Source organism: Gallinula chloropus (assembly GCF_964237585.1).
Source record: "Gallinula chloropus genome assembly, chromosome: Z".
Taxonomy (NCBI): domain Eukaryota; kingdom Metazoa; phylum Chordata; class Aves; order Gruiformes; family Rallidae; genus Gallinula; species Gallinula chloropus.
Genome location: NC_140089.1, coordinates 69550406 through 69563317, shown reverse-complemented (window position 1 = coordinate 69563317; position 12912 = coordinate 69550406). Strand labels below are relative to the sequence as shown.

Below are 12912 nucleotides of genomic sequence, written 5' to 3'. Positions count from 1 at the left end.
AATTGGGCAGAGACATTAATGTATCTCAGTGCTAGAAATGTGAAGAATTTAAATTAAGTCAATTTTATTAAAAGGTTTGGGCTATGAAATTTTTTTATCACGGGGAAGCAAAACAAAAAAAAAAACCTGAACCATCCTAAGATGAAAGTCGCTTTAATTGTGCAAAGGAGAGGAAGCTGTATCCTTTTTCCTTTTTCTCTGGAATTTATTAAACTTTGTATCTTCATATTCTCATTTCTAAACTGTAGTAAAAGAATTTCTTCTTTTATGAAGTATATTAACAGTATTACCTTATATAATAATTTCCTGTATTGAGTCACAAGTGTCTGATTATATTCTCATTGAATTGTACTTGTTAATTCAGTAGTAATGTGGTAAGGCAACCAATAAAGACTTGAAAATAGAAGCAGTTAAAGACTCTTCTGTCATGTCAGACAAAATTTCAGGTTTTTCCTCTATCCTCAAGTTCTGGTCATGGAAGAAAAGTAATCCTTTTGAAGTCATGTAGTGTAAGCAGGTTGTACTAGTTTCAGGTTTTGAGGACTCTTACTCTGTGTCATTTGGAGGAAAGAAAAGAAAAAAAAAGCCACCAACACCTAAATAAATGTACCACTGCCCTGGAAATATTTATAATGGACCCACTTGTGTAGTTTCAGAGTGGACGAATAACCCCACCTCGGCGAGCCCCCTCTCCAGATGGATTCTCTCCATACAGCCCCGAGGAAACAAATCGTCGTGTCAACAAAGTTATGCGAGCCAGGCTGTACTTGCTGCAGCAGATAGGACCCAACTCTTTCTTAATTGGAGGAGACAGCCCAGATAATAAATACAGAGTATTTATTGGGCCTCAGGTAGTGAATGTTTTTGTGTTGTCTATAGCTTCTGTACATTTTTAGTTAATCTTAGAAATCTGTTCAAAACCAAACTCAAATTAGTTGCCAACCCATGATAACAGTTCTATAAAGTAATGTTTAAAAGTTCTGATCTGTGCTTATGTAATATAACCGTCAGCTTATATTTTTTCAAATATGTAACAAATATGCTAGAGTTGTCTGAAGTGTCTCTTACAAAAAAAGAGTAGTTTGGAAGTAATTACTATTGACCTGTCTATTTCTCACTCTTAGAAGAGGCTTAGAGGAGTATTTTTGGTTAAAACTTCATTTTCCTAGTTTCTCACTTTGAAACACTGTTTGTGGGATTTTTGTGTCTATGTATGATAAGCATATGTCATGATTCTTAATTGGTGTGATAATTACATTAATGCCCACAGTGAGGTCTTTCCTGTAGATTTTCATAGGACTAATATGATGCTGCATTGGGCAATATCTAAATTACTGGGTAAACAGAAGCATCTCATTTGAGTTTGATTGCTATCATGCTATGGATATACTATAATTATGTTCATAAATTCCTTATTAGTATGAAGTGTAGTACTAGCTAGCTTCAGTTGATTTAAAAAAAAAAAGCTGGGGGAAAAAAGAAGTTGAAAGCTGGTGTAGTAATTGTCTCCTTTACATATATATTCCTGAATAATATTGTGGGAATTCAGGTTTTCTGTAAAGCCATATAAGAAGATATTTCTATCTATACATGAAATTTTTTGCATTAACTACTTTGAGGGGGAGGGGAAAGGTGGGAGAGGTGTGTAGGATGTATTCAATGATGCATTTAAATGTGGAAAAGATTATCTAATTAATAGACTTGTCTTTGCAGACTTGTAGCTGTGGCCGTGGAACGTTTTGCATCCATCTGCTGTTTGTTATGCTGCGGGTGTTCCAGCTAGAACCCTCAGACCCAATGCTCTGGAGAAAGACACTGAAGAACTTTGAGGTAATCAATTTCTGATAGATTTAAGGCAGATCTAAAATACACTTTGAGTAGAAGTCTGTAGGAAATAATCTTAAAATTTCTGAAAACTGTTGCTTTTCAAATTAACTAGTATTTGTTGCTTTCTAGTTATATCTTTAATTCAGTCTCAAGCTCTGTAAGTAGAAGAAAAGCAATCTGCAAATAATTACAAGAAAAGTAGTAGAGAGCTGTAGCATAGTGATTCAAATCTTGGATTTACTACTCAGATTTGAGTATCTGTCTCATTAGATGAAAGGTAAATAGAGTCTTCAGAAGATATTGTGTCTGTACTTAAAGCTATTTTTTATTCTTAATAAGCAAATAAGTTTTTGTTGTAAAGTGTATCTTGTGATCTCTTTATTTGTAAGGCTTCTGAAATTCCTGCTGCTACTGCTAATGCATTATTGTGAAACTGAATAGATATTTCTAGCAGTAGTTAAGCTTCAATAATATTACTTTTCATTACAAGCTATTCATAGCATAAATACGACTGTTGCTATCTTTTTCTGATGTTAGGTTGAGAGTTTGTTCCAGAAATATCACAGTAGGCGTAGCTCGAGGATCAAAGCTCCATCTCGTAACACCATCCAGAAGTTTGTCTCACGCATGTCAAATTCTCATACATTGTCATCATCTAGTACTTCTACATCTAGTTCAGAAAACAGGTTAGTATTTTTTCTAAAGGAATTAAAAAGCTTTATTCTGTAGTTTTCTTCTAATTTTGAAGGTTTAGAATCACCTACATTCTTTTTGTTCAAAGCTGCTTTCATTTCAAACAATCAAGTAGACATTAGTCACTGTGGTACCAAGTGGGCATATTTGGTTTGTAATTTCTGTTTGAAAAATGTTCAATAGAGTTGTAAAAAGAGTGGGTTCTACCCTTTATGAATGTGGGAAACAAACCTTTGAAATGTATGTGCAAGACAAGTATTTATTAACTTGATACATAATGGTTACTTGTGAAGACGAATACTGTCACTCTGAACCTTTCTCCCCTTTCTTCTTCTTCCTTGGGGCCCTTATATGCTAAGCATGACACCATATAGTCATCCCTTGGGTCAATTGGTGTCAGGTGTCCTGACTGTGTCCCCTCACAACACCTTGTACACCCCTAGCCCAGTTGCTGGTGGAGTGGGTGAGAGGCAGAAAAGGCCTTGGCTCTGTGTAAGCACTGCTCAGCAGCAACAAAAACATCTCTGTTACCAACACTGTTTTCAACACAAAACCAAACCATTGCCCCATTACCAACTAGTATGAAGAAAATTCACTCTATCCTACCCAAAACCAGCACAGCTAGACATTCTTTAGAGAGGTCAAACCACTGAAGGTGATCCAAACTGAGGCTTTCTTTTATGTAAGGGAAACCTAACTTCAGGAGCACCTTGGTATGTTTGTTGTGATAATAAGCATATTGTTAGATTACTATATTGAAAGAGGTTCATAATTCTGATGTACAAATTGTGACCTTAATTTCCCAATATCTTTTACTTATTTTTCCAAACTGCCAAACGGTGTCACTGTAAACTGTGAAAACAAAGCAGTTAAATCCATAATCTACTCTGGAACAATTTACGTAGCAAGTCAGTTACTGTAATGTAGATATCTTGTGTAGGATTTGTGTTTTTCACTGGCTTGTAAACTCTGCTCCATTAGTACTCATTTTTGACAGTATTAAAGATTTTTCAGCTCTTTGCTAGTACACTTGATTACTTAATAATATTACTGCTTCAATGAGATAAGTTGCTGGTTTGTGCAAATTTAGTCTTGCATGATACTGGCAAACACTGAGCATCAGATTCATTTGAGGTAGGAGTTTGCTCAGTTCTGATTATTACTGTGATTTGCGATTATTTTTGGTTTACTACTAATTCTTCCAAAAGTTAATACTTGTGTTTCTATACATACTGTGGAAATTAATTTTTTCACTTGTAAGCTTATTTTAAAAATACCAATTGCAGGGGAATAGAAGTGACTATATGTCTACAGAAGTGATGTGTATACAAATTCTTATTTTTGAAATATATTGTTGCAGGAACACTGTAGTTATTCACCAAACTTTTAGACACACAGCAACTATAACTTAAATTTTTGCTATTAATAGTAAGAGTTTTGCACATTTAAATTATATTACAGAAGGTTAAAATTCTGGTTTTCACTACATGTTTAAAAGAATTTTTCTGGCAAAGTCTCTGATTATATTAATTTAAGAATTAAGGTGGGGTACTTAAAATAGAAGCAACATGTAAAACAGGGAAAACGTTGGGTTTTTTTAAACTATAGGTATATGGAGGTATGTTTGTGTTCATGTGAATCTGCTGTGTCTATTTCTGTTTGTGACTGCTATTTTCTGATAGTTTTTTAGTTTTAGATATGATCATCAAATAGCATTTACAGTTTTCTCTAACAGGCTGGAGATCACCTTGTAACTCAGCTCTCTGAAAGGAGCATGACGGAAAAATATGTGCGGGTAGCTTTCGGACATATAAAAAATTCAGTTATTTAGTTTTGAATAAGTAGAAAAGCAGAGGTTGATTCGATTAAAGATCTTGTAGTTGGAAAAATGTAAGTGCCCAAGACTGGGCCTTTTTAATCTCTAGTTGGTTCCTGACCTAAGTTTGAAAAGTTGTCGTGTGTTTTGTGACTTGCCCTTTGTTGAAACAAAGTGTTGCCTTATACTCAGTACTTCTAAAAATTTGGTTGCTTATTCAGATCAAGGTTTAGGAGAATGATTCATAGACAGTCAGAAGTGACTGTTCCACACTGGAAGTTAATATCTTTTCACTGTTGAAACGTGCTCTGCATTCTGATACGCCCCTTTTATGATCACAAATATCTATTTTTATAGTATGAAGGATGAAGAAGAGCAGATGTGCCCCATTTGTTTGTTAGGCATGCTTGATGAAGAGAGCCTAACTGTATGTGAAGATGGCTGCCGGAACAAGTTACACCACCACTGCATGTCAATATGTATGTTGTCATCTTTTGTCTTGTTCATTTCTGGTGACTCTCAATACGCAACAATATTATAATGTAGAATGATTTCATTGGGGTTTTTGATGGTTTTTTTTAAGGTGAAAACTAAAAACCTGCCTGAAAGTGGATATCTGGTTGCAGTCTTGAGAGTTTGATATAATTTGGGTACTATTGATATGCCTTATTTTATCAGTTATTCACAAATAACCTTCTTGTTTGATGGCTTGAAAAAGCTAACTGCAGGGCTAGAGGTTCAAGCTTTTTATCTGTGTGAAAAGATATGCCCAGTTAAAGTAAGGTTAGGAACAGATTTTTAGTACCTTGTGACTTGTCATTAGAATGTCTGAAATTCACCCATCATCAGATGGGATTTATACATAGTGAATTACAGAGTATGTTCCATGCTACATTAGAGTGTGTAAATAGTTAGCTTTAACAAATGAAATTCCATTTCCTGAATTTAATACTTTTGAAAGCATATTCCGTATGTTTGAGGTATAAAACTAACTCCATTTCTGTTTACAACTTTTAATATTATCAATTGTAGTGCTAAACTGAAGCATTTCTACATGGAAAAATGCTTACATGCCCACATTTATCAGGCTGCTGCAAATGGGTCAGTTGAGGAGCGTTAATGCTGAAATGTGCATTCTTCAGTAAAACTTAGAAATATTAATGCCATCTTCTGGTTTCATATGCTGTAAAACTGAAGTACATATTACTCTGTTGCTGTATTCCAGGGGCAGAAGAATGCAGAAGAAACAGAGAACCACTTATATGTCCTCTCTGTAGATCTAAATGGAGATCTCATGACTTCTATAGGTAAGGATTCAGTCTGCATATAACAGTGTTTCTGGATCCTTAGTTGATGTTCTTAAATATGCTAAAGCATTTACTTCAGTAAATGTTTCATTTGCTAATCACATTGTTTGTTGTTCTGTAGTCATGAATTGCCAAGTCCTGTGGATTCTTCTGTTCTCCGTGTGGTTCAGCAACAAACTCAGCAGCAATCTACAGCTGGTTCACACAGAAGAACCCAAGATAGCAATTTTAACCCTACTCATTATGGGGTCCAGCAGATCCCTTCTGCCTATAAAGATTTAGCTGATCCATGGATTCAGGTAAGTTTATTTTGTAAAAGAAGCTTCAAAGGTAAAGATGGATTTCTTGAAGTTTTTCTAGATTTGTCATATCAACATTAAAAAAAAAATATTCTGGATCTTGTCAGGTTTTTGGTTATTACTGTAAAGAATTATATTTAACTTCTTTAGAACAGAAGGTTTCCCAGTCTGGTGTTTCAGTTTTGGACTACATCTCAGGCGTCGTATAGAAGCTCCATGTACTAAAAAGCAGTGGTTTTAACTCTAGTTTTGGTTGTGCTGTGTCACATAAATAGGAAGCTGACACTTATTGTTACTCAAGTTATGTTACTGGAGCTGAATGAATTAAATAACCTCGGGAGCCTAGAGTGGGTTTAACTGAGCAGGGGGTCACACTCTTAAAAGTATTGCCTATTACAAGTCATTTTTGTCTGGTGTTACCTGGACCTTGGTCTCAGGGTTGGTTATATCAGTGTTAGGAAACAAACCCCATACTGAATCATTAAAACTCAAAAGTGCATGAAACTATCCATGCAGTCATCATCCTACTCCTCTTAACAGGGTCTTTGGAGAACAGATGACTTGGCATCTGTGATGCCTTATTTCTATCAAAGAATCTTTAGATGCTGTACTGCCTGACAAAGTTTTGCTGTCAGACTTCTTTAGATGATTTTTCTCCAGTACTATTTTTTTTTTTGCTCTTTTTGATTGCTTTTCTCTTCAGATACACCTGATCACCAAATCACAGAACAGCAGGGGCCAGAAGGGACCTCTGGAGATCATCCTGTCCAACATCCCTGCTAAAGCAGGATCTCTTAGAGCAGGTTGCACAGGATCTCACTGCAGTGTTCCTCAGTTTGACCCCTGTAACGTTGCTTTTTCCCTGGCAGGTATTTGGAATGGAGTTAGTTGGTTGCTTGTTTTCTCGAAACTGGAATATACGAGAGATGGCACTTAGACGTCTTTCCCATGATGTTAGTGGTGCTCTGTTACTGGCTAATGGTGAAAGCACTGGAAATTCTGGAAGCAGCAATGGGAACAACACAAGCGCTGGAGCTCTGGGAGCAGCTAGTGGGTCATCTCAGACCAGTATCTCAGGAGATGTGGTGGTGGAGTCCTGCTGCAGTGTGCTGTCCATGGTCTGTGCTGACCCTGTCTACAAAGTGTATGTTGCTGCTTTAGTAAGTAGGTTTTTTTACTTGTATTCTTGCAATTTTGAACTTATTTCATTTTTGAAGGGGAGGAAGAGGGAGGACATACATGAAGTGAGGAATCTTAGTAACTGTCAAGTGATGCTGATGCCTTAACCATCATCTGAAAACGAGATGACCAAAATCCTCAGTATGAGTGAAATGTCACGACCCTGGTAGCCAAATACAATGCTTGCTGCAGTGTTAACAGTAGTTGTATGGCTACGTTCTTTCCAACCTCAAAGAATACATGACTAATGTGTGAATGTGTAGTGAGGTCCTTATCCTTAGAACATTTATTGAATGCAATTTATGTATAACTATTTACAGCTCTTAAGAAGAAAAAATGTATATTTAATTTGATTTCAGATGCATTATTTTTTCCTTTCTCTTAGAAAACCTTAAGAGCCATGTTGGTATATACCCCCTGTCATACTTTGGCAGAGAGGACTAAACTGCAGCGACTTCTCAAGCCAGTTGTAGAAACAATACTAGTTAAATGTGCAGACGCCAACAGGTATGATGTAAAACTTTACATTTCATTAATGTAAAATTAATTTCAGATTGTTACTGAAATGACTTGAAGCTTCATTTCATAGAACGATCGGGGTTGGAAGTGACCTCTGGAGATCATGTAGTCCAATCCCCTGCCAGAGCAGGATCACCTAGACTTGGCTGCACAGGATTGTGTCCAGGCGGGTTTTGAATGTCTCCAGAGAAGGAGACTCCCACTGAGACTCCTGTCCGAGTGCTCTGCCACCCTCAGAGTTGAAGAAGTTTTTCCTCATGGTTGAATGGAACAGTTTCTGTCCTGTCACTTGGTACTACTGAAAAGAGCCTGGACCCTTCCTCTTGACACACAACCTTTAGATACTTATAAGCACTGACAAGATCCCCTCTCAGTCTTATCCAGGATAAAGAGGCCCAGCTTTCTCAGCTTTTCTTCATACAAGAAATGCTTCAGTCTTATCATCATCATCCTCATAGCCCTCTGCTGGACTCTGTCCAGTAGTTCCTTGTCTTTCTAGTTTGCTGCTGTTTGCTATTTATTACTATTTATGTGGAACTAGGAGACTGTTTTTAGCTGGTGCTGAAATCAAATGTGTGGATCATGAGTGTAAATATATATTTTTTTTTGTTAAATTCTGATTGCTGCCAACAAACATGTCTTGAAGGAGGTAGGTTTTGAAGGCACCTGACTGTATTTTTGCAGAATGTACAGATCTTAAATAATACTTTGCTTTCATTAGGTTCCCCTTGCCCCCACCCCCCTGAAAAATAAGAGAGGATGTTAGAGGCAGTCATCAAACATTCTCTGTATCTCAGTCAATGTTATTTTGTTCTAATTGTCATTACTAACGTTAAGTAATCATTAAGTACCAATCATGTATGTTTCCTACTTCAACAAAAGCTGTTGTAGTTCTGTGATATGAAGTGTATACCTAACGCTGCTATTTGTAACGTAATGGTAGGAGACAACTGCTTTGAGTGAATGTCATTGGCATTTCTAGCTTGAGTGGGCCTTGTCTCCATGTCCCAGGCTACCCTGTTTGTTCTGCCCATCCAGTCATTTCTTCACCTGTACTGAAAACTAGATGCAGAAGTCCACCAGCTTTTTCTCATTACTTTCAATTCATAAGCAGCATTGCTTATGAAATGGCAGCTAGAGCTTGTGTTGCAAGAGGATGTGGTGCTGTTTGGTGTTTTGTGTATTATTAGTGATACACATTACACTTCTGGGAGTATCCTTGTAAAAAATGCCATTAACTTGGTAGCTTACATAGAGATGATTATAGAAATGTATTGGAATAAAGCCATGTGAAATAATTTTCCATCCACAATTCCAAGATAGTCGCTATTGATATGTAATTATTAGAATGGTTTTTCCCTTGGAAGCATCTACTAAAAGTGTTGGGTTTTTGTTTTGATGTCTTAACAGTCGAACAAGTCAGCTTTCAGTCTCAACGCTACTGGAGATGTGTAAAGGCCAAGCAGGCGAGCTGGCAGTCGGGAGAGAAATACTTAAATCTGGTAATAATAGAGCTTCAGTATATTTGGTTGTAACTGTAATTCAATTGTATATGATACATTTTAAATTTAATGTAGGGTTTATCCAATATTAATATGGCAAAGAGGAAAAATATTTTTCAGCTGCATTGGGCATACAATGTGTATTTATAGGATATAGTTCTGGGGTTTATTTAGATCAGAGTTTAGATTGGCAACGTATCATCTAATCCTTATTTTATCAACTTTTTTTTTAGGATCCATTGGTATTGGTGGTGTGGATTATGTCTTAACCTGTATTCTTGGAACCCAAAATGAATCTAATAACTGGCAAGCGCTGCTGGGGCGACTTTGTCTAATAGACAGACTTCTATTGGAATTTCCTGGTGAATTTTATCCCCACATTTTGTCTGGAGATGTTTTACAGGCTGATACTGTAGTAGACAGGTACTTGCTTACACTGTGACTATTACCCTTCATAGCTGAATGTTGTTGTTGATTTCTTAAAAAGTTGTTCTAATTCCTGTAAACAAATAGTACATATTTATAAGCAAAAGTGCACTTACTTTACAAAGTAAATGGTTGTCTTTTTTAAAAACCTTTACCAGTGCAGCAAAGTCTCCTTTCTACTGCAGAACTGACACTAAATATATTATCTTTAAATGGCTTTCTCAGCACTAGTTAACTAGACCACATCAGTGTATAAAACAACTCTTTTCCTTTTTTTTAGGTATAAGAAACTTCTCTCCCTATTAACTTTCGCCTTGCAGTCAATTGACAATTCCCACTCAATGGTTGGCAAACTATCACGGAGAGTATTTTTGAGTGCAGCAAGAATGGTGGCAAGAGTGCCCCATGTTTTTGTGAAGTTGTTAGAAATGTTGAGTGTGACGAGCTCAACTCATTATACAAGGATGCGTCGACGTCTGATGGCAATAGCAGATGAAATGGAAATTGCAGAAGCCATCCAGCTAGGCATGGAAGATATGCACTCTGGGGAATGTCGACATGAAGACTTTTTGCAGCTACCTGTACCAGATAACTCTCCAGAAGCTACAGAAAATAATAGTCCTAACAATACTGTCCAATTATCAGGGAAGAGTAGTAAAAGTTTAAGTGATAAAAAACTGAGTGCCAGTCCAGAGGACGTTTCTGAGATGCTGGCTGGCCTTGCTGTGGGTCTTCCTGTTTCATCAGTAACCACTGAGCAACCAAAGCCAGCCATTCAAACAAAAGGAAAACCCCACAGTCAGTGTTTAAACTCGTCTCCCTCATCCAGCCATTCCCAGTCACTATTCCCAACGCTTCTGTCTCCTTCAAGCCCATCTGTACCAGCTGGCACTGTAACAGATGTCTCTAAACTCAGACCTCAGGGATTCGTTCCCTGCAAAATTCCTTCACCTTCTCCGCAGACGCAGCGGAAACTTTCTCTCCAGTTTCACAGAAGCTGTTCTGAGAATAAAGAACCAGAGAAACTGTCTCCAGTTTTTACCCAAGCCAGGCCATTGCCATCTAGCCACATTCACAGGCCAAAGCCATCACGACCCACCCCAAGTGATGTGAACAAGCAGGGAGAAACCTCAAAAAACAGTATGACGCTTGACCTGAATGAAATTTCCCAGTGTGATGGCAATAGTAGTGGCAGTAGCAGTGCAGTTATACCGAGTGAAGAGACAGTGTTCACACCAGTAGATGAAAAATGCCGGTTGGATGTTAATGCAGAGCTCAATTCCAGTATCGAGGACCTGCTTGAGGCCTCCATGCCAACAAGTGATGGCACAGTTACATTCAAGTCTGAAGTTGCAGTTCTTTCTCCTGAGCGGGCAGAAAATGATGATACTTACAAAGATGATGTAAATCATAATCAAAAATGCAAGGAAAAGATGGAAGCTGAAGAGGAGGAAGCTTTAGCTATCGCTATGGCAATGTCAGCGTCTCAAGATGCCCTGCCAGTAATTCCCCAACTACAGGTTGAAAACGGTGAAGATATCATAATTATTCAGCAGGATGTGAGTATGCATATGGGAATTTAGCTAAGTCTTAATTGGGGTTCGCTGATTGCATAAAACAGCACTGTTTTATTTTCAAAGTTATATGAATCACCGAGGCATAATGTATCCTCTTCTAGGAGGTGGAGTATAAGCAGTCTGCCTGTTGAGAGTGCTAATAGAACCCTTCTACGGTTATTAACAAGTTTAGAGAAGGCATTTGGAAGGCAAACATAATGTCATATGCCGACCTTTAAAAAGGCAAAGAAGGAAGTGTGAAAGTAGAGAAAACCAGGAAATGAGATCAAAGTTTTTAAGCAGTAGAACTGTACTGAGACTTAATACTAATTTCCTTTGAAGGCAATTGTCCAAAACTAAACTAGTTTCTGAAAGAAAAGGCAGAGTTGGAAGGCATCTTGTTGTCACATCTTGAGAGAGATGATGTGAGATACTTTAGAAGTCAGGAAAAAGGTGTTTGTTCGCAAACAGGCAAAAGCACAAGAAATAAGAATAGAGAAAGGACTATATTATTTGTGACCCTTTCTATGGGGTAGCAACATGCGAAGCATAAAATGGGAGAAATTAAGAAGCAAACAACATGATTTTGGTTGTGCTTACTATAGGTGCTAACTAAAACCTTTAACTAGATATGAGATCAGGAATAGAAAAAAGTCTTGCTCCTGTTTGTGTTCTTAAATCTTGCCTTTCACCTTCGTGTAATAACATAGAGAAGACTCTTTGTTCCTACATACAGTAGGAATATGTGGATGATGGAATACACTGCTGTTCTGGTCTCAGCTGCAACACGTACAACATGCAGTGTGAAGAACTGTGAGGGAGTAGAGAGGCATAGAAGCCCAGAATGTCTACATTTTAGATGCGTGCTAGTAAACATGTAATTGATATGGAATTTAATTTGCAGACTCCAGAAACTCTGCCTGGACATACCAAAGCAAAGCACCATTACAGAGAAGATGCAGAATGGCTTAAAGGTCAGCAAATTGGTCTTGGAGCTTTCTCTTCCTGTTACCAAGCTCAAGATGTAGGAACAGGGACATTAATGGCTGTAAAACAGGTAAATGTTTGAAATACTTCACTTTCCTGAATATATTTTTCTTGGTTTTCAGTGTTCTTTTGGAGTAGTAAATATAAAAGCTCTCCACTCTTAGAGATGTCATGAATTCTCATATAATGCGTAACAAAAACTTTATGTGCATGGTGTTAACATAGTGTATTCCATTTTTTACTTATCTTTAAAATGAAAATAAAAAGCCAACTGTACTTCTCTATAGGCTCATTTTCAACTATTTTTCAACTATTTAACTATTTGAAAGGTAGCTATTAGTAGTTTCCCCTTACTTGTCAAGAATTTTTTCCCTGAAACAGTTTAAGCAGAGGAAATGTAGCTTAATGCTTGTTTGCTCTGATCCAGCAGCCATCTTCAAGGCAAGTGGTTTTAATATTTAAATCAGTAGATACAGAAGTGTGACTGAGAAGCCCAAATGCACAGGCTTCACCTTCAAGATTTCTGAAAGTTGTAGATGTGAATTAGTCTTTCACATTTAAGATGCCCTAGTTCTGAATCAGTGATGCCACATAGACTCTGAGTCCTAACATTAATTTCAGAATGAACCTATACCTATGGAATCGAGCAATTTCAAAACATTTAATTGGGGGAAGAGTAGCTGTCATCAGCTAAATAACTGATGTTTAGTTGTGAAACAGATAGTATGCTTAAACTTTTAAAAATCTTATTAACAGCACTGTCAGAATCCTATTTCAGGCCTTCTCTTTCTTTCTTTTCAA

The 12912-nt window shown here is 37.2% G+C and overlaps 1 protein-coding gene across 1 annotated transcript in view; it reads left to right on the top strand.

The window, feature by feature from the left end:
• Nucleotides 1–12912, top strand: part of MAP3K1 (mitogen-activated protein kinase kinase kinase 1) — a 58481-nt gene that overhangs the window by 39615 nt on the left and 5954 nt on the right. Inside the window, exons 4-15 of the mRNA XM_084278602.1 lie at nt 651–851; nt 1714–1830; nt 2365–2513; nt 4694–4815; nt 5562–5643; nt 5765–5942; nt 6812–7102; nt 7507–7628; nt 9051–9142; nt 9376–9565; nt 9849–11127; nt 12029–12181. Coding sequence (XP_084134728.1) covers nt 651–851; nt 1714–1830; nt 2365–2513; nt 4694–4815; nt 5562–5643; nt 5765–5942; nt 6812–7102; nt 7507–7628; nt 9051–9142; nt 9376–9565; nt 9849–11127; nt 12029–12181 — 2976 coding nt within the window. The remainder of the gene's footprint in view (nt 1–650; nt 852–1713; nt 1831–2364; nt 2514–4693; nt 4816–5561; nt 5644–5764; nt 5943–6811; nt 7103–7506; nt 7629–9050; nt 9143–9375; nt 9566–9848; nt 11128–12028; nt 12182–12912) is intronic.